Here is a 23,939-nt window from a genome sequence, read left to right as displayed (position 1 = left end):
ATAATAGACCTGCTCGGCATAAATCCAAACTAATTATGAGAAATCTGTATGACATCTTAACCTATATTCAATTACCCTCTCTCATAATTTTAAAATGTGACACATCAACTTGTTCCTCTATAATTTACACTCATGCGCATCCCCTTTGTTCTTAAAAATGGGGACCACAATACTCGTCCTACACTCCTCAGATATCTTTTTAGTTCTTGAAATAATATTAAAGAGTTTAGTAAGCCATGAAATTCCTGAATTTTCGAAGTATTTTCGCACTTCAATTGGGATATCACACCATTGGTTTTCCTTAAAGCCTTATCAATTTTTTTTACTAATGAGATGGTGAAAATAAAATGTTTTATTATTATTAACATTATTAAGATCACTAAGGTTCATCGTATCAGAATCATAGTTGAAAAGTCTATCAAAATAACTTACTCACCTATGCTGAATATTTTTATCTAAGAAAAACATTTTTTGATTTTCATCTTTAATATGCTTTACTTGAATTAAATTTTTACTTTTTTTTTCAGTTGGTTTGACTACTTTATACATATATTGTTCACCCTATTTAGTATCTAATATATTATAAAGATCTTTAAAAATAAAATTTTTAGCATCACAAATTATTTTCTTCGACACCCTACAGGCCACCTTCTATTTTTCTTAGTTCGCTAACCTTTTACTTTTAAATCAATTTTTATAACACTTCTTATATTTTATCTTTTCTTATATATTATTATTCAACAATCAATTTTTTTATTTATAAAAACTTTTTTCTTTTAATTTTTCAAGTACATCTCTTGCCACTTGTTTGATAGTGCTTTTATTTTATCCCACATAGAATTCGCTTCTTCATGAACATCCAAAATCTTAAAATATTGAAGTTTACTCATAAAAATAATTTTAGTTGTGTTTTTTTGGTGCCCTCATCTAATTCTATGATAATATCTTCTTGTATTTTTTATCTTACAATTCTTCATTTTAAAATCCATAACTAATAATCGATGTTGAGTATTTAAATTTTCACTTGGAATGATATTACATCCTTTATACTCTCGATGTTCTCTTTTTCTCATAAGAAAATAATAAATTTATGTTTTATTAGATCTATTTTGATAAGTAATAATATGCTCATCTTTTTATCAAATAAAGATTAACAATAACAAAATCATAAGTTAAAGCAAAATCTAATATGGTTCTACATTCTTTATTAATCCCTCTAAAACCATAGCTACCATGATTATTTCTAAAATCCTTCACCACTCTATCAACATGTCCATTTATATATCCTCCAATAAAATTTTTTTCTTCAATAGGTATCATTTATACTAATTCTTCTAGGTCATTCTAGAGTTTTTCTTTTGAACTTATATCTAGACCTTGAGGAGCGCAAACACTTATAACATTAAAAATCGTAATATCAATAACAATTTTTATGGCTATGATCCTATCTCTAATTTTATTAATTTTTGCCACATTATATTTCAAGCTCATCTATAATTATACCTACACCATTTCTAGTGCAATCCTTACCTGAATATCAAAGTTTAAACTTAAGCTATCAATCTCCTTAGTTTTTTCTACAACCCATTTAGGGTCTGTTTGGGGCAGCTTATCCTGATAATCTGCTGATCAGCAACTGATTCAGATAAGCTAGTTGGTTGTTTGTTTTGTGCGTTTGGAAAACAGTTATTTTGCAGCTATTTCTGGATAAATGACTATTCTGCCACTAATCTGGATAAACATTCTATTTGTTTGGTTTGTGCTTTTCGAAAACAACTGATTTGAAACAGTTTCTAAATAGATGACCATTCTGCCATTGTGCAGTTGTGTTGTTTGCAACAGAATTGTTATGACTATATATTTGATAGTTTGGAACCAAAAAAGTATTTTATAACAGTACAAAAAAAAAAGAATATACACCTCACTTAATATTGAGTATCAAGAAACCTAAAAAAAGAAAACACATATTACAAAGTATGATAATATTTATTTTAAAATACAGAAGCATGTCACGAGCAACGTTGTCATATAGAGATACCATCACACCCCGATCACTATCGATAGTGGAATCGACCGGACTGTCTGCCCACCTGAAGAAGTCATACGTCTCCGGACCGTCTGCCCACCGCGGGCACCTCTAGAACTGTCGTCCGTTGTTATGTGACTGACATGACATGAGTAACAAATACGGTAGTCCACAACGGCATAACACTCGCTCGAAGTTCCCCAAAAACCGGGAACTTATCTTCAATAATTCAAGAGAGAATCCATCAGTCATATCATTAGATAAAATTAAAAAAAAATCATGAAAATTGAAAATAAGAAACAATATTGAATAAAGAAACAAAAAACTGATTAAAAAAATAGCAGATGTGAGGACTCAGATGAAATTAAAAAAAAATATACAAGAAAATGGAACAAACGAAAACTATATTGAATATACGAGCATAGATTAACCCAAAAAAAATGCAGGCTTGTGGGCTCATAGAACTCACTACTTCAACCAACGAATCAGTCACTATAAGAAAATATTAGAACTTGTCAAGAAATGAGTTCTTGGTTGCTTTTAACCCACAAATAACCAGCCTCCCATGTGTTACATCCAAAAATATCTATGATATAATTGAGATAAAGAAAACATAAAAGTTCTTAAATTAACTGGACAGGTCCATTAAATATTGAAAAATATCATCCGCTATCTACTCTCTCAATGTTGCCATCTCCGATGCACCTTCACGGTCTCCTGTGTGAGCATCTTGTGATTCCATTTGTAGCTGTGGTATGGACTGTCCCACATTGAATTTGAATGCTTCTGGCGGGAACTGGAGTTGATCATCTTCTGCGAGGGTGAAGTCTACATACGATCTAAAGGGGTGTCGTCGAATGTAGTTGTGTATTGTCATAGTAACTTTTACCATTTGCACTTGTTTCGGAAATGAGTAAGTCGACATATTACGTAATACCACATACTTTTTCTTCTACGCTCTAAAGGATCTTTTGATCATATCGCGCAATGAGGAGCGCCTCTTGTTAAACATTTTCTTCCTACCGCATGCAACCCCACTTGATCTTTTAAAATCGAGAATGTGGTACTTCGTATCAGAGTATGGCTTCAGATACACCCTCTGTAAAGAATATCCAACGTCAACCAAGTAATATTTACTTACAAAAATATGTCAATTAGTAATGAACCAAAAATACCTAATGTATTTGTTGTATTTACGTGCCTAGAGGTGGGTACGGGAAGCTGTTGCTTTGGTTTCTGGTTGCAAACTTAAAAACTCGGCTATCGTGTGTGTTGCCCTCCTATCCAGCCACAACAAAGGTGCAACTCATGCTAAAGTCACATACGACCATCACATTTTGTGTTTGTGTGGGATCGCCATAGAGTTCAATGTAGGTGACATTCTCTATACCGGATAGTCTTGCATCGACGTGTGTTCCTTCAATAACTCTATTACAGTTCTGTCATATTAGATATAGTTCATTAGGATTTGACATGTAACTCATGTTAATATATGAATGTTTTGTTTAAAAAACAATATCTTGAAGAACGATATGTATCGAGGGTCATTTGTCATACATAACATGTTGACAAACCGTGTTGGGTGGCCCTGTAATAGCTCACCGACCGATTTATCCTCAATATAACTCGATGTAATACATTGGGTTTGGTCGACGTAGGAAATGTAGTACTCGTATAACAGAGTAAGAATGATAACAACTTTTTTGTTTTAGTGAAATTGTTCTGGATCCATCCTACAATATTTTAGAAAAGGCTAATGTTCAAAACTTATCATAGAAGAACTTATCCTTTTGAAGAAAAACATAGAAAATCTGAAAAGAAGCTATAATATTCACTAATAATATGATCAAAGCATACTGACTGTGCGTCTTAGAAAGCAATTAAACAAACAATGAAACAAATTTGAACGATTAATTAGAAAATAAACAGATAATGGCTTAGAACTGTCATTTATCCATGAAAGAGCATAAGTAATCGACTCGGAATTCTAAATCCATCTTAATGAAAAACTGTCTGCGGGTTGGGTCCTCTAACAACTTAATAGAATTTACATAGAGCTCTTTTTCTGCCTTAACTTCAGGATATGTATCTAGTACTCGAAGACAGTCAATGGATGCGCCCTGTGCGACACCAAGTCTAACTGTGTAGGATTCAACCAGTTTTATTATTGTGCCTCGGATGAATGTGACTCATTTTTTTCTTTTCTCCATCCTGGACCGCTTTGACCCGCATGTGGATTAAACATCCCTATGGATTTGGCTGGGGTCTTCTCCCGAGTCACTTACCTGCTCGGTTCTCATGAACTCTGGTAAGCCGGTAAACCCCAGCTCGCTTGGAGTGAAAGCATAAGCGCTCGTTGCGACAACCCCACCGAACATGTCATCTAACTTCTTTTTCAAAATCAGATCATCTTTTGACACAACTAAAAAAAATCCACAAGAATCTATTAAACGTTCTCTCAATCTTAAAAATAACATACTTGTGCATTTTGAACATTTGAAGAGTGTAAAGAGGAGGAGAGGGGAGAACACTTTAATATATTGTAATTCTAGCCACATGAGAGATGATACTATCTACCAAGCTTCCATGAGAACGAAACATGGTGGCAATGCTTATCCAAGCAAAGAGTGTTGGGGCATAGGAAAGACTGCTTCGAGTACATGAGAGATCTAACATTCGTAATCTCTAGAGAATGATTTACAAAGTTTAGAATGACAATTAGAGCTTATTATTTGAGCTTCATACCACTTTGAAGGAAGTGTAAGCTTATGTTGAAGACAATTGACAGGGCTTATCCCAGTATATTGTATATTGAAGCTCAAGGAGAGTGCCCTTAGAACTTTACAATCATGACAAATATTTGTCTTGCTAGCCCATAAACATAGCCAATTGATCCTACTCTCTTATTTTATTAATCGACTTTCTATGTTGAACACTGCAAAATAATGAGTAGTTTATGTCTCAACCAATGTGAATGCTTGAAGGGAGATGAAATTTTGTAATTGGGCAACCTATTATCTAACAAATAAAGTCAGACCCGGTGACAAAAAAAAAAGGAATTTACGTACAGAGCGCCCAATTTTTATGTTTTTACTAATCTAACACGAAAACTTCCATTTATACAACCATAGCATCCAAAACCAGCATATAAGCTCCAAAACCAGCAAGTAAAAAAAAAACCATTAGGTAGGTGAGGTTCTTGCACAAATTTCTCAAAGAAGCTCCAAAACCAGCAATTAAATGAAAACAAATCCAACAGGTAAGTCAAGACAGAAAATAAGAAATCCCTTGCACTGAATTATCAAGACAGAAAGTTGCAAAGAAAGCAATCAAGATTGTTCCAAACAAGAACTTTCATAAAGAATATTCCAATTAAGAATGTTCCAATCAATAACAAGTACTTCTTTTCTGCAATCAAGTCGATGCAAATATGTTCAAAGAAGAAAAAATCTTCAGCCATGAATGATTAGGGTAGAAAAGAAATAGAAAATAAAATTCATTTGCAATGAAAACATTTGCCTTGAAATTCTCATGGAGCTGTGGAGTCCTGTATTGACCATATCCGAAGTTTATTTCATGAACTTTTGTATGAATTTCAATAACCTCTAATTACTTGCATCAAAACAAAATAGCTCTTAATTTCATGGCAACCCATCTTGAATTTCACAATCCTAAACTCTTGACTCAACCGCATCCATAAATATAAAATAGAGATTCTAAACATGTTCTTCGACATTGAATGAAGCATAAAACAAATGCCTGGTTTCAATTCAAGAAAGTTAAAGATTTAGCAAGAAGCATCCATCAAAACAGACGAAGCATGGTGGTCAGGCTTATCCAGGTAAACAGACACATAACTTATACATTATGCCAAAATCATTTACTAACAATCACAAATCGAAGAATGTCCTAAATCATAGAGCCATAGAAATGCGTAACAGAGAGCCAAGAATTGCATAAAGAGAAGTATCAACCCAAGAAAATCCAAATCAGAGAGCGAAAAAAACTATAACAAAACCCATTCCATCAACGGTTAAACTCACGAAATACTTATAGATCTTAGTTATGAGACATCGATGGGAGGAGGAAAGAAGATAAAAGGCAAGCGTGATAGGGCAGACAAGAGGAGACAAAGCGAGGAGAAGAGTAATAGGGAAAGGGAGAGGAGACGGAGAGGAGAAGCGCGATAGGGCATACGAGACTCAGGAGGGCAAGCAGGGTAAATGTTACGCGAACGAACGCGGGTTGTAGGGTCGATTTGGGAGCTACACTTATTCAATAAACTGAAGTGTATTATCCGGATAAGCCCAAATGCTGCTACCAAACGGGACGACTACGTTTAGAAAATGCTGTCTGAAATTATAAGATGCCCCAAATGGGGCCTTAGTTTTTGAACATATAAGATGTTTATCTTCATATGAACCATAATATCAATTAATTTAATTAATTTACTTGTGAAAGTACCTATATTTCAAGATCCAATCTTAATATTAGTTTCATGAACTAATTTTTTTACTTGTATTCGTCTGTAATGTCGGAACCTTTATTTGACACTACGCCCGGTCACCAGTGTAGCTACCCTTGCATGCTTTTTATTATATTCAGGCCATACAACGTGACATTTTTAGGGGACGCTCTAACATTTATATAAGGATTTAAAATATGCATGTTTTGATTTTTTGACCAATTTTATGCTAGCTATCGAATACCTAACACATTTCAATTTTTGTATCCGAGGTTTGGGACCTGACAATGACAGTGTTAATTAAAATAATTTATGTAAATAAAATGTTTTTGATGAATTAAAAAGAAAAGTTGTTGTAAATAGAAATAGTTGGTGCTAGAATAATAATGGGCAAGAAATCATAAAAAAAGTTTTGTAAGAAAAATTAATTTAGATGTAAAAGTTTGGAGAACTAGAAAATAAAAGATGACCCATAGAAAATTTAAGAGAATAATTTATGAGGCTCAAAATTATGTCTTTAATGATCTCTATAATATGTTAGAAACTAAAGATGGTGAAAAATATATGTATAGACTTGCCAAACATAGATATAATAAAAGTAAAGATTTAATTCAAGTTAAATGTACTAGAGATGAAAAGAATTTTTTTTTTTTGAAGAGGATATTCAACATCAATGTGTGAGATATTTTGACAAGTTTTTCAATTAAAATTATAAAATACGATTGATTTTAGTGATCTTAATATCATAAATAATAATTTTTTTTCTTTTCAACGTCATAATAGTAAAACAAAAGTTGAGGAGGCTTTAAAGAAAATAAATGTGGAAAAACAATAATACTTGATAGTATTGCAGTAGAAGTGTGGAAATGCTTAGAAAATTTGAAAATTTTTTGACTTGCTAAATTTTTTAGTATTATTTTAAAAATTAAATAGATGCCTGATGAGTGGAAAAAGTGTCAATTGGTTTCTATTTTTAAGAATAAAGAGATGCACAAGGGTATACAAATTATAGAAGCATTACGTTAATGTGTCATACATTAAAATTATGGGAGAGAATAATTGAACACAAATATTTCTCAAAATCAGTTTGGATTCATGTCAGACAAGTTATTAATGAAAGCTATATATTTATTGAGAGCTTTGATGGAGAAGTACATAAGAGAGTAAGGAGGTACATTGGATTTTTCTAGAAAAGAAAGGTGTTGATATTACTTATATTCAAGTCATTAAAGATACGTATATTGAAACTACTGCTTGTGTTCGAACACAAAGAAGGCTGACGAAGTATTTTCTTATTTCAGTTAGATTACATCAGGGATCAACTTTAAACACATATCTTATGAATGTTTTTATTAGACATTTACAAGAGGATGTACCTCGTTTGTTGATGATATCCTTCTTGTGGGTAAGACTCAAGAAAGTTCAAGAAAAAATTGATTTATGAAAGTCAATTTTGGAATCTTAAGGCTTGAGTAAATCGAAAACTGAATACATGGATTATAGTTTTAGTAATGGCAGATCTAGTGACGGGCTTGTAACAATTGGTGATGAAGTCATTAAAAGTAGTTAACATTTCAGATCTCTTAGGTTTATTGTTCAAAGTGATGGCGATGGAAATTGTGACGTTCTTAGTAGAGTTCAGGTTGGATATATGAAGTGGAGGAACGCATCAGGCTTGTTGTGTGATAGAAATGTACCGTTCGAACTTAAAAGGAAAATTTTATAAGATCATGGTGGGACCGACAATATTTTATGGTGCAAAATGCTGGCTTGTAAAAGAGAAGCATAAAATTAAGTTGTGTTGTTGAAACGAGTATATATATGTATGTATGTATGTATGTATCTGAAGGGTTGGAGTAGCTCCGGTGCAGACAAGATTAGAGAGTCTTCTTAGATGGCTTGGTCATGTTAAACGTCGACTATCTGTTGACTCTATTAGGAAAGTAGATGTTCTAAATTTGACTTATGTTAAGAAAGGTTGAGCTAAAAAGATTTGTGCATGTTGTATAAAAAATTGTCTTAATTCATTCAAATTAAAAAGATTTGTGCATGTTGTATAAAAAATTATCTTAATTCATTCAAATTAAATTAAAATATGACACTCAATAAGACACAATGCCGAAAAAGGATTCATGTAGTATACCCCCCACTCAGTGGACAAAGGCTTGTTGCTGTTGTTATGACTCAATTGGATTGAGAGTCCTGAAGCCAAACCCAAGTATTTGGGATAAGCCTAATGATGATGGCGATAAGCTACTTTTTTAGATTACTTTTTTTTTAGGATAACAACTGTCAGTAACGGATCCAAAACTGCTATTCATTTTTCATTTCCTACCATATTTTATCAAGGCTGTTTATTTCTTTTTTCTTATATCCTTAGTAGAAATCTGTTCATTTAGTTTCTTGTTTTGCTTTTTGTACTTGCTATGGTTGCTTCAAGTTTCTCAAAGCAATTTTAATAGGGTCTTTCTCAACCGAAGGCTGAAGCTAGCCCACCGGATGGCGTTTTAGCAGTTCCTCTTTTGAGACATCAGGCATGTTTGGAATCATTTCTTAAATTATGAAGTTTTTAAGTTCTTAATTTCATTCTATTGTAGTTTGTTTTGTGACAGAGGATAGCTTTATCATGGATGGTACAAATGGAGACTGCTGGACTGAATTGCTCTGGTGGCATTCTTGCAGATGACCAGGTTACTTTAAGCTTGATTTTTATTTTTGTTGTCGTTGTAGAGTTTGGGGGTAAAGTTACATAAAGGAATGTGGGCCATTGATCGTTGTGGGTTCTGATCTTGCAGGGATTAGGGAAAACCGTGTCAACTATTGCACTTATTCTCACGGAAAGATCTCCGTCATCTGCTTCCTGTTCTGTAACTCAGAAAAAATGTAAATTTGAACCTCTGAATTTGGATGATGAGGATGCTGATGGTGACCCTGTTTTTGATGCCAATGGGATGAAACAGCTACCAGATTCTGGCCCTAGCATGCATATCAAGCCAATGAAGATTGCCAATTCTTTTGTGCCTATCAAGGGAAGGCCTGCTGCTGGGACTTTGGTTGTCTGTCCAACAAGTGTTCTTCGACAATGGGCTGACGAACTGCAAAACAAGATTACAAGCAAGGCGAATTTATCCTTTCTAGTATATCATGGCACTAATCGAACAAAAAGCCCTTACGAACTTGCCAAATTTGATGTTGTGCTCACCACATATGCTATTGTAAGCATGGAAGTTCCTAAGAAGCCACTACTTGATAAAGATGACATGGAGGGAGGGAAGCAAGATGGGTGTGGTATTTTTGTAGGAAATTTGGCTAGCAAGAAGAGGAAAGATTCTCCTAATGCAAGTTCGAAAACTCCAAAGAAGAAAATTGCGTCAGGCAATTCAGAACTTGAATCTGCCTGGCCTCTTTCAAAAGTTGGATGGTTTAGAGTAATACTTGATGAAGCTCAAAGCATTAAAAATCACAGGACTCAGGTTGCTAGGGCTTGCTGGGGACTTCGGGCCAAGAGAAGGTGGTGTTTGTCTGGAACTCCCATCCAGAATGCCATTGATGATCTCTATAGCTATTTCCGATTTCTCAGATATGATCCTTATGCTGCCTATAAGTCATTCTGCTCTACAATAAAAATCCCAATCAGCCGGAATCCGTCCAATGGGTACAAAAAACTTCAAGCAGTTTTAAAGACTGTAATGTTGCGACGCACTAAAGGTATCAATTAAGATGGCTTAATGTTCTGTGAATTTGGGAACTTTTTATCATCTCTCATGAATTTTCTTTTTCTTTGTTAAATTCAATTTTCATTTTCACCAATTCTAGGAGCAACAGCGGTTGAGCCAATTTTTGATTGCATTTTAGGCTTTTTTAATTGGTCCGGTAGTCCTGGATGCTATATTCCACCCCACCCCACTTTTTGTTTTTGTATATGGAGCTCAGGGGTTTTATTCATTTTATTATTTGTAAGCTAAGCTTTCACTCTTGGCATGGATGGATGCTGTGATTGTTCTCATTCATGCCCGTTAGCTGTTTTTAACTGCAATGCATGGCTTGTGATATATTCTATGATATGGCGCTTGAACATTTAAATATTTATAATAAGACAGTTAATCTTGGCTTATGGGCCCTTATTGTTCTCATGCATGCCTCCTACCCGATTGTTCCCTGCCATCCACGACCTGTATATGTTATAATATGTTGAGAGTTTGAAGTTAGCCACAACTCGAGCTTTTGAAACATTCAAGTTTGGCTCTCACTTGATCTCCATGTAATCGAACCACTCACTCCTAGCTTCACAAGAGGCCAATTTAGAGCCAACTCAAATTCATCTCAAGTCATCCTTCTCAAATCAGTCCTAGCTTACTAAGTTACGTATTGATTGATTAAGCTTAAATGCACAATTAAGATTTATAGGTCTGCAAAAAAATGGAAGTCGGAGGATTCATACAGTTGTTGTTATTAATAAGATGAAATTGTTGGAAAATGTATGTTGGAATAGGGATGCTTTATTGGAGATGAGATCGGGCATCACTATTACCTGACCCTATCTTTAGTTGCCCTGATCCTAACGCCATGCTACAAATCCCAATTCTGTGCTTGCAGGATCTGGCTAAGTTTGGATCCTTAAGTTGGTGAGTATTTTGAGCTCCTTTTGTCAGTTTTTTTTTTCCAAGTATTGCATCTTGTTTATAGGCTTGCACTAGTAGGGATTCATCAGTTTCAATTAATTTTAGTATTTTAGCAGTCCAGACTAATTCTTAATTGATGCAATTTTTCAGCTAATTGGACTTTGTATATTTGTTCAATGCGATTATCTGTGCTCTTAAATGCTATTTGTTTATGTTTTTAATAAAAAAATGTTTGTTTATAGGTACACTTCTTGATGGAAAGCCAGTTATTACATTGCCACCAAAGACAGTTGTTTTAAGAAGGGTTGATTTCTCAGATAAAGAGCATGAATTTTATTTGGCATTGGAAGCTGAATCTCGGGAGCAATTTAAGGTTTGTCACTTTAAGAAGCAATGCACTCATCAATCTGTTTGTCAGATTCCTCATTTATATATTTTAGATATTCTTCGATTTTATTTTTATATTTTGTACTTTCCTTGGCTGCTTTGTTTCAGGTTTATGCAGATGCTGGAACCGTTAAGCAAAATTATGTCAACATTTTGTTGATGCTTTTGCGGCTTAGGCAAGCTTGCGATCACCCACTTCTAGTGAAAGGTCACGATTCAAATTCTGTTTGGAAGTCATCCTTGAATACAGCAAAGAAGCTACCAAAGGATAAACTAATGGATCTTCTAAGCTGTCTTGAAGCTTGTTTAGCAATCTGCACTATTTGCAATGTGAGTAGTTTGCTTCTGTTTATTTTATCTATTTTTTTCCCTTAAATTGTGAATTGAATGTGCAGATCTGTTAATTAATATAATGCTTAAAAATCTTTGCTGAATCAAATGCACGTTTTGATCTTGTTTTTGTGGTTATTTTATGTTAATTTAAGGTGCAACCTGTTGCAAAGGATAGGACTGCATGCAAATCAATCCTCGAGAAGTTATCTTTGCTATTTTGCCTCAAATGCTTAGTAACTGGTTTTACTTATTTATTTATTTGATAATTAAAATTATTAAAAGAGCGTTATGACTTAATTTTTCTAAATAGTTAGTCAATGCACTTAATTACTTAATTGTCTTACGATAAAAATGGGCTGTTTTTCCCTGTAATCTTTAATGTTCATATCATTATGTCTTGACTCAACGGCAATTTAGACTGCTGTGAAAATTAATGTGATATAGATGTTCGCTTTGGATGCCATTCAATAAGCAGGATGCTTATAGGGGAAGAAACTTTGAAGCAACACGACCTTAAAGAAAAGTTGTAATAAGTATAGTGGATAGCTTGTTTTGTCCATGAAGATTGTATAATAATCTTTAATCTCAGATTATAGATCTTATCAGTGCAATTACTGTTTAATTGTCAAACCTTTCAATTTCTCAAGAAATAGCTCTTACAGACAATATTGTTACATTTCAACCACAACCTAGTTTTCTGGGTGGCATGAACATAGCTTCGACTTGTTTCTCTTGTGAATGATGTAATAAAAAGATATTTCATGTATCTACTGGCAATTGATGCCATATTTTGTCTTATTTTATTGATAATTATAGATGTGCTGACCCGGGAGCGCCTGTTTCCCGTGTCAGATACAGGAGCGTTTGTTTCCTGTGAGACCGCGCTAGACGCGGTTCGGACTGCTTGGTACAGACGATTCAGGGGCCAATCTGCCCTCTTGTTTGCTTGGGGTTGCCGCACACCCTATGGCGACCTCTTTAGTTACCCTAGTATTATATATATTGTTATTTTGTGATTTTGGGCAGTTTTATCGTGTTTATGTTCAGGACAGCCGTCATTGTTCTAGTTTCTCTCTTCTACGGTTTTATCCAAAGGTGGGTGGTGCTCTGGTTTTAGATCGTACGCCGTGGTGACATTCTTTTAAAGATCGAGTGGGTCCTTTTATTGCTCATTCCCGAGGGAGTATTTATCATTAACCTTCCCTTCTTCGCATCCCTCGCACCCCTCGCTTTGCTTTCACGTCTCTTTCCCCATTCTAGCTGGCCCAGGACAGCCCGCCATTTCCGCTCTTTCCTACAATTATCTTTTTTTCCAGCCACCTCCTATCTAAAATCCTTGTTGTCATTCCAAATTAGCCTGCGACCCTCTCTTATGCTGTTTCTGACAGCCCACAACCTTCTAGCCGTCCCAGACTACCTATCTTTGTTGTTTCACTACAATTTTCCCGTTACTAGCCATTGTCGAAGCCTCCTACTTGGCTATCTTCACTGTCGCAACCCTCCACCTTTGTTGTCGCAGCCCGCAACACATTGTTTTTGTTGTTTTGTTGTTGTTCCAGCCGCCCACAAGCCCTATCACATCTCATCCACCTTTTAGAAACCTTGTCTGTTGAATCTGCCATCCTCCAACACCCCAATCTTACCATTCCGACCCACTAACCAACTTCTACCAACTCTTGCGATACACTTTAGTTGTGTTTGTTTATGTCTGTTGTATTAAGGATCCGACCCACTAGTCAACTTCTACCACCCTTGGGATACATTTTAGTTCTGTTTGTTTGTGTTAGTTTTATTTTTTCTTTCAAATGTGTTTGATGTATCCACATATTTATTTTTAATAATAATATTTGTTGTTTTTATTGTGCTTTGGGATAACTTTGGTATCATTTCATATATATATATTTATCTGTGCGTTTGGCGCGTGTATGTGTGTGCTTGTGTCTACATACATATACGCATATGTATATATAATTGTCATTCAAATAAGAAAACTTAAAAGGGGTAAGGACACGAGGAGGAATGGGGTTGTGGAGTTGCTAGGAGGAGAGAGAAAGGAGTTTTGGTGGCATCTATACGCCATGAACCCCTTGTTTCCTTCTCTGCTAGCTCTAATCGCGATTGTATCACGAAGAGATGGTTTTGAACTAAGTTGAGATTAGTGGTTAGGGGAGTCCTACTATGCTCTTTTGATAGAGCGGAGAGGCGGTTTGATAGCAAGCTCGGGAGAAGGAAAGGAAATTTGCGTGAGATCACGTGCATCGACCTGGATTGTGTAGGCGATGGAAGGGAAAGGAAAGAAATCGCTAATTACATCGGGTGAAATCAAGGGAATAAGAAAAGGAAAGAAAATCATGAGGGAGTAGCGATTGCGGGATGACAAGACTCTGTGAGAGTGAGCAAAATAAGGTAAGGGTTCGATTCTTGATGACTAAAGCAAAAAGATACGGGCTTAAAGCCGTTCCTTGATATAAGCCAATTGTAATAAGAAAGTATTTGGTCAATTCTCATTGTGTTCGAACACAATTAACAACTCTAGTATACATATCTTTAATGGCTTGATTATAAGTCATTTCAATACCTTTCTTCTCTAGAACTCTCCAAAGGATGTCTCTTGGAACCTTATCGTAAATGTTTTCTAAATCAATAAAAATTATATATAGATCCTCTTTATTCTCTCTGTACTTCTCCATCAAACTACAATAAATTTATTGCTTCCATTGTAGATTTGCCCAGCATAAATCCAAACTAATAATGAAAAATCTTTGTATACGTCTTAACTTATGTTTGATTACCCTCTCATAATTTTAAGTATGACACATCAACTTAATTCCTCTATAATTTGCACACTCTTGTGCATCTCTTTATTCTTAAAGATGAGATTAAAATACTCTTCCTCTACTCCTCAGACATCTTTTTAATTTTTAAAATTGTATTAAAAGGTTTAGTTAGCCAAGAAACTCGCAAACTCTTAAATATTTTCATACTTCAATTGGGATATCATCACGTCCTACAGAATTTCCACCCGTGGTTTTCCTTGAAGCCTTCTCAACTATTCTTAACTAATGCGATGATAAAAATGAAATATTTTATTATTATGAAAGATATTATGACTATTATAGTTATTTTCAGAAACTTTATTGAAATGTTTATTAAAATAACTCGCCCACCTATGTTGAAACTTTTTTTATTTTTATTTTTAATACACTTGAGCTAAATCCTTACTTTTCTTTTCTCTTTATTTGACTAGTTCATACATATACATTTTTTACTTTTTTTAATATCTAATCTTTTATAAAGATCACTAAAAACAGATTTTTTAGCGTTACAGATTGTTCTCTTAGACTCCCTACGTGCCATTTTATATTTTTCTCATTTCTCGAAGCTTTTACATTTAAAATAATTTTTATAACATAGCTTCTTATATTTTATTTTTTCTTGCACATCTTTATTCCATCACAAACCATTTTTTGTTTATAAAAATCATTTTTTTGATTTTCCAAGTACATTTTTTGTCATTTATTCAATAGTGTTTGTTATTTTGTTCCACATAAAATTTGGTTCTTCATGAACATCCAAAATTTCGAAATCTTGAAGTTCACTTATAAAATAATTTTATTTGTCTTTTAGATGACCCAATCTAATTTTATGATAATGATTTTTAGTATTATTTATTTTACAACTCTTTATCTTAAAATCCAAAAACTAATAATCGATGTTGGGTATCGATATTTTTATTTTGAATGATCTTTCAATCTTTATATTATCTACGATTTCTTCTTCTCACAAGAAAATAATCATTTTGTATTTTATTAGATCCATTCTTATAAGTAATAATATTGCTAATCTCTTTTCTTCGATAAAGTATTAGCTATAAGAAAATCATATGCTAAAGCAACATCTAATATGATTACCTTTTTCATTAATCACTTGAAAACCATAGCCACCAAAAATTTTCTAAAATCTTCTACCACTTTACCGACATGTACATTGAGATCTTCGATAAAATTTTTTCTTTAAGAGATATTATTTATAATAATTCTTCTAGATCATTTCACAATTTTTCTTTGGAACCTATATCTCAACTTACTTGAGGAGCATAAGCGCTTATAATATTAAAAATTTAAGTATCAATAACTAGCATTAGAGCTATAATTCTATCTCCAATTCTATTAATTTTTACGACATTATCTTTCAAACTCTTTATCTATAATTACACATACAATTTTTTAGTGCTGCTTTTTTTTTAATACTAAAGTTTAAAACCCAAGCTTTCAATATCCTTATCCTTTTCTCCAACCCATTTAGTTTCTTGACTACATAAGATATTTATCTTTCTATGAATCATAATATCAACTAATTCCCTTAATTTACCTGTGAGAGTACTTATATTCCAAGATCCTATCATAATATTAGTTTCATAGACTTAACTTCTTTTCTTGAATCAGTTTGTAATGTGGGAATCCTTGCTTATTTGATACTACACCCAGGCGCTGACGTAGCGGCTCTTGCACACTTTTCACTATTTAGGTCATATCGGCATCGCTTCCAGCAAATGCCTTAACATTTATTCAAATGATTAAAACGATTTATATCATGATTTTTTTTTATAATTTTTATACTAGTTGTTGACTACCTAACACAACTCTTCAGTTTTTACATCTGGTGCTTGAAACCCAGCAATACTAGTAATTTTTTGAAGATTTTCCTAGAGCTTTTTTTTAGCATCTCTATAAATCTCACTTGACGCACCATTGATTCTCTGAAGTAGAATTTAAATGAGTCTCATTCTCATCCTTGATCTTGGTCCTAATTTATGGTAGGTTCTTTGTATGGCCCCATGGATTTTACTGTTAGAGTTTCACGCATCAACTTGTCTGAAGGGAAGTTGAGAAACAAACTGTCAGGGATATTTCGGATTGGTAATAGGTATATTAAAAGCTTGGTGTGTTTGACGTAGATTGAGATTAAACATAATAAAATCTTAGTATAACACCTAAGTTGATCCAAACTTTGTTACTGATTTTTTGAAACCGGAAAATTACCGGATATTCGTTCACTTCTGAGACTTTAATTAGAGGTTTACTTCTAGTTAATGATTGAATCAAGGGCAGTTGTATGATTTTGGTTTTATCTGAAGACTTATTTCAAAAAAAATGGTTCTGTTCGTTGTGGTGCTTGAAGATTTGTTACACAACTAAAGTTTCCAGCAGTTATCAGTTGCACTATGCATTTCTATATATCAACTTTAAGTTTTAATCTTAATTTATGTACTAAATATTTAATCCATTACAATACATTTGATAATTAAATTATATTCTCATTTTTTTATTATCCATGCGTCACACGAGTATTTTTTAGTTTAAGAACAAAGAAGATGTTTAGGATCATAGTAACTGATGTTTAATTAAAATTATCAGTCCTTATAATAAAATTTTGGGGAGGGTTATGAAACATAAACTTAGTAAAACTATATGAGGCAAAAAATGGTTTTCATATAATTTGTATTAGTGTAGGAAGTGGCTGATTAGGATGGAAGTTGTTTCCTTTACTGAGAATATATTTCAATATCTATTTTATTTCTTTTATTGGATATTTCATATTATTTCTTTTTTCTTCTTTTTGTGGGATTCTCAATTTAAAGGGATTCCGATTTTTTGTTTTGTGAACTGATATGCCTGTTGCTATATTACATAGAGCAGGGAGCTCATTATTATTTGAAATAAAAATCTTTTGTCTAATTTCAACAATTAATCTTAAGAAGATATATTGAATAATATAAGAATTAATTTATTGTACATAAAGGAAAAAATATTGTGCAGGCATGTTGAAATAATTAAAGATAAATTTGATTGTCATTTGCTGTTATTAGTAGTTCTGGAGTAACAAAAGTGTTTTTGAATCACAATTGACTTTTGTAATAGATCCTCATCGAACTTGCATAGGCTTAAAGCACCAAAGTGCTTTGTGTGTAAAATATGAGGTATGTAAATACGTAAGATTTGTGAGCTAGTTATGTAAATTTTCCTACTAATTATTGATTATTATTTTTAGAAGATAAAGTGATATCTAGGTGTGATTGGGGTTTAATTAGGATTTATCATTTAGAAAGATTAAAAAAAATGAGGATTTAATTTGCCGTTAACAGTTTGGTTGTTAACATGAGAAATAGTTTTGCGAGTATTTTATAATAAGAGAATGTCACGAAGACTTAAAAAGTAGATTTTGCAAAATTGCACTTAGTTCTTTATGTTGCATGGAACTGAGAGCTGACCAATAAAGAAATGATTGACAAACAAGTTCAACACAATGAAAATGATAGTTTTAATATAGACGCATGAGAAATAATTTGGAAGAATAATTGATGAAGCAATTATTTGAGAGGGATTATAAGAATAATTTTTAATGGAAATATGATAATGGAAAATAGATTGATATGGTTTGATCATGCAAAATAAGGTAGAAGATGATTAAATAAAATGTAATAAAAATTAGGGACATTTATGTACATATCACTTAATTTCTATGTATTTATATATCTAACATCTAAACATTACTTTTTTATATTTATACCACCCAGATCTTTTGCATCATATAAAAAAATATTACTATTTGAACTTTTAAAAAGTGAAATGCACCTTTTTATTTATGGGTAAGGTGGCATATGTAAAAGTTGAAGTTTAGGTTTTAGATATGTAAATACATAGAAATTGGGTGTTATGTATGCAAATCTACCTAAAAATTAATGATGGTTTAGAAAGAAGAAAAGGTGTATAATTAGTAGTTTTAATATAAATTGTGCAAGACTATTTGCTCAAAATAGATTTAGCAGTAATTATATTTTTCTGTCATCCTTGCAGGATCCGCCTGAGAATGCTGTTGTTTCCATATGTGGACATGTTTTCTGCAACCAGTGCATTTGTGAGCATTTAACAGGAGACGATAACATTTGTCCCTCAGCAAACTGTCGAGAAAAACTAAGTAGTTGCTCTGTATTTTCAATGGACACCTTAAAAAGCTGTCTGTTCGAACAACCAGGGCTTGATTTTTTCCCTGATAATTCAATTTCTGCGCAGGATGGGTCTGAAATTTGTGAAGAAATCCTCATCTCTCATTCTTCTAAGATAAAGGCCGCCCTTGAGATTTTGTGCTCTCTTCCTCCATCCAAAACTTCACCCTCACTTTGTAAATCTGCTAAACCATATAATGACTCGTCTGTCTTCTCAGAAGATGCAGCCAGTACAATTTCAGTGGGTTGTTCATCTGATAATTCTGCTGAGCAACAGTCTAATCAGCAAACGTCAAATGTTAAACAAACAGAAAAGGCCATTGTTTTCTCCCAATGGACTAGAATGTTGGATTTGATGGAGGTTTCCTTAAAAGATTCCCATATATTGTATAGGAGACTTGATGGAACAATGTCTATTGCAGCTAGAGAGAAAGCTATAAAAGATTTTAACATGCTTCCAGAGGTTAGTTAATATCCATCCTTCTTCACCACTGGTGATATTTCATTTGTCATGCGATGTTTTTTAGCACCACAAAAATCATTAATTGTACTTATCCGTACATATTACCTTTTTCCAGGTAACTGTCATTATTATGTCACTGAAAGCTGCAAGTCTGGGTTTGAACATGGTAGCAGCTTGTCATGTTATTCTTCTAGATTTATGGTGGAACCCTACAACCGAAGATCAGGCAGTTGATAGGGCACACCGTATTGGACAGACGAGGCCTGTAACAGTTTCTCGGTTGACTGTGAATAACACTGTTGAAGATCGTATATTGGCTCTACAGGTAAACATGCTTTATCAAATCTCAAGGTATAGTATTTAGAGGATTAAATGATAATAATCTGTCTATATTAATAGCTGCTTGATGAAGTTCAGACAGCTTCTGAAAAAAATATAATTGGTTTAATTTTGGTTAATTGGATCCTGAACTTGCGTCATCATATCATGCATGATCCATAACTTGCTGTTGGGTCAAGCAAATGTCCACCAAATTCAACTTTGCATAATATGATCTCAGTTAAATTTGATTTTGAGCCAGGTCAATCCAATCCACACATTGCTTGAAATTGGATAAAAACGATTATGGTTCAAAATTTAAACTCATCGTTTGGCTTGTTCGCTTCAATTTAAGTTTGATACAAGCCAAGAATTGTATTATTTCACAAGCAATCCTCAATATTCAAGGTAATATCTGCCCTAGCCTCAACATCTACACCAACAATCTTATGGTCCATCCCACCATCCATGCATGTGGTTGCCATGCTAACAAGCATAATGCAAAACTTGGTATCGCCTTGTGTTCACGAACTCCCAACTCACAAAGGGAACTGATCAGTCACATCTAACAACCAAATAAAATACGTAGCATGGCTTTGATAGTTAATACTTTTTTTTTAGATCAAAATGACCTTTCAATATTCTTTGCTTCATTATGTACAAAGTATACAATTGCTAGCATATGAGTATCTGCCACATCCCAACTGGTTCCCTTCCCTTAAGGTTCGACTGCGGTGAGGCAAAGGTGGATAATTCAGTTAGACTAAATTCTCACTATCACTCGTCCTGCCTGATGAACTTGTATAACTAAATCACCACAAATGTACATGATACATTTCTTTTCATAATTCATTCACATTCACATATACTCACAAGTGTAGAAGTCTATATCATCCAAACACACACACATATACAAAATTGTTAAATACAATATAAAAAAAATATGTATCAAAAAGTATGTACAAACTCTCAAAACTATGCAATGCAAAAACTGTACATGTCATATGTGGTTACTCGCCTTGATGCTCCTTTTTGAAAGTTGACAACTTAGAGTTAGCTACAACAAGTTCAGCAAAATAATCAGAGTTAAAATAATATTTTTTAGACGGAAAACAAACATGCATGCTCACATGTAACTTGTGTACATGTCCACAACACATATCACAACATGCTATGATCGTTTAAAATATTGAAAAGAAAAGACATTTAAGATAGGTTATCATGACTTATTTAAAGCATGTATTTCATCCACTCATGTGAAATCATAAGCATATTCATAAGAGTTATCAATCCAATTATAAGAATGACATTTATAATTATAGATGCCTCAATTTTTTCTGTCATGCTATGTAATTGGGACGTCACCTAGTATGGAGGCTGCATTAATTAGTGATAAAGTTTGGATCCTCACAACATAATAGTTATCAATAGCTCTCTGATACCAACTGTTCCTTACATTTTGTCCCCATATAATCCTAATGGTTCCCGGAGTTGTTTCCATTTGAATATTAAGGGTCGAGAATCCCATCATTCCCTATCTTTTGTATTTGTAAATATTCATATAATAGCTGTCATTTAATGTCACTTATCACATTTCTTAAATCATAGTTTTTGTAATAAACATTCATCATAGACATTATATTGCATGAATTAGAGTAAACGAATACTTGCAATCAATAATTTCATAAACATATTCATCAAATTTATAGCATGATAAAATCATAAGTATTGTAGGGTCAAATCAAATTTGCATTCATACATCTATGCAGATATTCATTCACAATATTTTAAAAATTCTAAATGCAATGGTGTCAAACACATAATCACATGAAAACCCACAGATCGTAATTTTTCTTAAGTTAGCTCAGAATTATTTTACCTGAATTGACAGAGTAGCCTTACAACGAGTTTCTTCACGTTTGCTTCGAGCTTGTCACCTTGTGTAAACAACCTACAATTTATAAAACTTTTAGGATATTCATAAATTATTTTCTTAGGTCTTAATTTAACCCACACGTAAAGATATATGCCAATATTTATTTTGAATGGGTTGCTCTGCATGAATTCTCCTTACAAATTATTTCAAATCCTCTCTTCGTCCCCCCTTGACTTTCCTTCTTTTTACTTCGTTGGTTCTTGCTAATTGCCCATACAAAAGCACACAAATTAAGTTCGTAGTCGCCGACATAAGTTTGCCGCCCGCTGCGGCAACAAAAAATGAAAAAAATGCACTGATTTGTGGCTAACATCAAATTGGAATTGCAAGGAAGAAACTGAATATCTCAAATATTGTGAAAAGAGGTTTACTACTTACTCATTTCTCCATGGAACTCTCAACATCTCGGCCTTTCGCCCAATTCAAGCCCCTCTACAGGACTGAATTGCTGAAGTGTACTGGAGGATGAATCTGGAGAGGAATGGACAAATTTGAAGGCTCTAGAAGAACTTATTTATCTTACTATAAATCCCTGCTCTTCGTTTTCATCTCCATGGCCATGGTTGTGCAAATGAGTTTGTGGCTACAGTGAGGATACGGGATTAGGGAGGATAATTAAGATTAATTAAATGTAATTAAATTTATAACTTAATACTTTTATATCTTTTCATACGTTAAAATTTCATGCTTCGTGTTATATATCATATTGATTGATTTGATTTATATAGTTTTATAAAATCGATTCGATTGAATTTTGGGGATGTTAAATTTTTGTTATGTTTTAAAAATGCCAAAAATTTTTTGTTTGTCAGAATTGGGTATTAGAGTATTATCCTCATCATGCACGCATGAAGCATGACCTGCACTGCATGTTAAGTCATTGGTTAAAAGCATTGAGATCATAAATTCAACTAATTTTTTTCAAGCAGTAATCATGCTTATGTTAATGATACTTATAATAATGTACTTCTCATAAAGAATTGAATGATGTTTAAATCATCAAAATCATAGAATAAAAAGCAAAGGTCCCTCCAATTTTACTGATCATGGAAAGATTGACATTGAGCAAAATAATTGTTACTCGTAACCTATAGATTTATTTCTCCAGTTTGGATTTTTCAAATCTCTTTGCTTTTCCCCATGTTCCTCCCTCTTGTGGCATCTGTGCTATAACAAATCTCAAATTTTGGGGCTTCTACAATTAGCCAATCTATGGGTGAACACCAAAAAAATAAATAAGATGGTAAACTATGAAAATTTTAAAATAAATTAAATAATATGGCTCATAATTATCAGAATAACTTGAAAGCTAAACCCTAAAACAAATATGCCACACCATTATCTACAAAACCGGTTCTGTTTTGGGGCATTTATTTACACAACATTTTACTCCTAGTGATCAGTTTGCTTTTTTGCTAGACTTTCTCCGTGCTTGAGGCTTTTGTTTTGAGGTGATGTTCTTTACATTTTTTCATTTATTTTTTATAGGAGAAGAAGCGAAAGATGGTTGCGTATGCTTTTGGAGAAGACCAATTTGGAAGCAGGCAGACCCGTCTAACCGTGGAGGATCTGAAGTATCTGTTCATGGCGTAACACCACATTGTCTACACAAGGTTTGATCTTTTTAACTTGCTGAGCAGTCTATCATTGAGATAGTTGCTTTAACCCAAGGATTATTTATTCTCAATGCCTCGGAGCTCTTTTTTTGGTCCCCAAGTAGCTCCTCCGTAGGCTGTTCATAAAAGTAGATAGATATAGGTTTTAGTCAAAAATATCATGCAATAGGTTATTCTATTTCAATTAAAATACATGTAAAAAGCCCTTCTGCAAAGTCTGCGGAGAGTCTCCCCCCGAATTACCATCTCCCATTATTTGATTTGTATTCTGATTTGGTTTTGATAGCTGGCTGGAAGGATATAGGAGAAAATTGCATGTTCAATTCAATTAGACCATTGATACATATTCTTTGTATATATTAGATATAATAATATTTCAACTTTCGTATTCTTGCCTTTTTATTATTTACGTCATTGTATTAATATAGCAGGGTGATCAATTTGCTCTCCCTGAGTTTCATCCTTTTTTTATGCGATTTGTCGTTATGGCTGATCTATATTCTGATGTCCTTTTTATGCAGTATTATAAAAATCTAATTGTAGAATCGGCCTCCTAATACATTATAACAATTATAAAACAAAATACTAAGATATATATATATATATATATATATTGATGGATGAGCATTGTCAATGCTGTTGAATAAAACTTGTTCTAATGTTTTTTTTTCTTTTTTTTTTCTCACACACCCAAGTGTATGGACAGTGGATATGGAAAACTTTGAATCTAGAATTACTCAGGGGCCGTTTGGGGCAGGTTTTTTTGG

General features: G+C 33.4%; 1 protein-coding gene across 4 annotated transcripts in view; it reads left to right on the top strand.

Moving 5' to 3' along the window:
• The window catches only part of LOC110038184 (helicase-like transcription factor CHR28), a 36,533-nt gene extending 12,979 nt beyond the window's left edge, over positions 1 to 23,554 (top strand). For 3 of the 4 annotated variants that reach the window (XM_020742955.1, XM_020742954.1, XM_020742953.1), the window contains 8 exons: positions 8,954 to 9,025; positions 9,104 to 9,181; positions 9,287 to 10,199; positions 11,356 to 11,486; positions 11,609 to 11,830; positions 18,691 to 19,302; positions 19,418 to 19,627; positions 23,045 to 23,554. In XM_020742955.1, the coding sequence (XP_020598614.1) occupies positions 8,954 to 9,025; positions 9,104 to 9,181; positions 9,287 to 10,199; positions 11,356 to 11,486; positions 11,609 to 11,830; positions 18,691 to 19,302; positions 19,418 to 19,627; positions 23,045 to 23,149 (2,343 nt within the window). In that variant the 3' untranslated portion in view covers positions 23,150 to 23,554. Of the gene's footprint in view, positions 1 to 8,953; positions 9,026 to 9,103; positions 9,182 to 9,286; positions 10,200 to 11,355; positions 11,487 to 11,608; positions 11,831 to 18,690; positions 19,303 to 19,417; positions 19,628 to 23,044 lie in introns of those variants that run through there. The other variant, XM_020742956.1, reaches the window with a different exon arrangement.
• Positions 23,555 to 23,939: the final 385 nt, after the last annotated feature.

The sequence above is a fragment of the Phalaenopsis equestris genome, unplaced genomic scaffold (assembly GCF_001263595.1).
Source record: "Phalaenopsis equestris unplaced genomic scaffold, ASM126359v1 Scaffold232056, whole genome shotgun sequence".
NCBI classification, from domain to species: domain Eukaryota; kingdom Viridiplantae; phylum Streptophyta; class Magnoliopsida; order Asparagales; family Orchidaceae; genus Phalaenopsis; species Phalaenopsis equestris.
The sequence above is the reverse complement of the archived record's forward strand: the minus strand, read 5'-3'. Positions and strand labels throughout refer to the sequence as shown.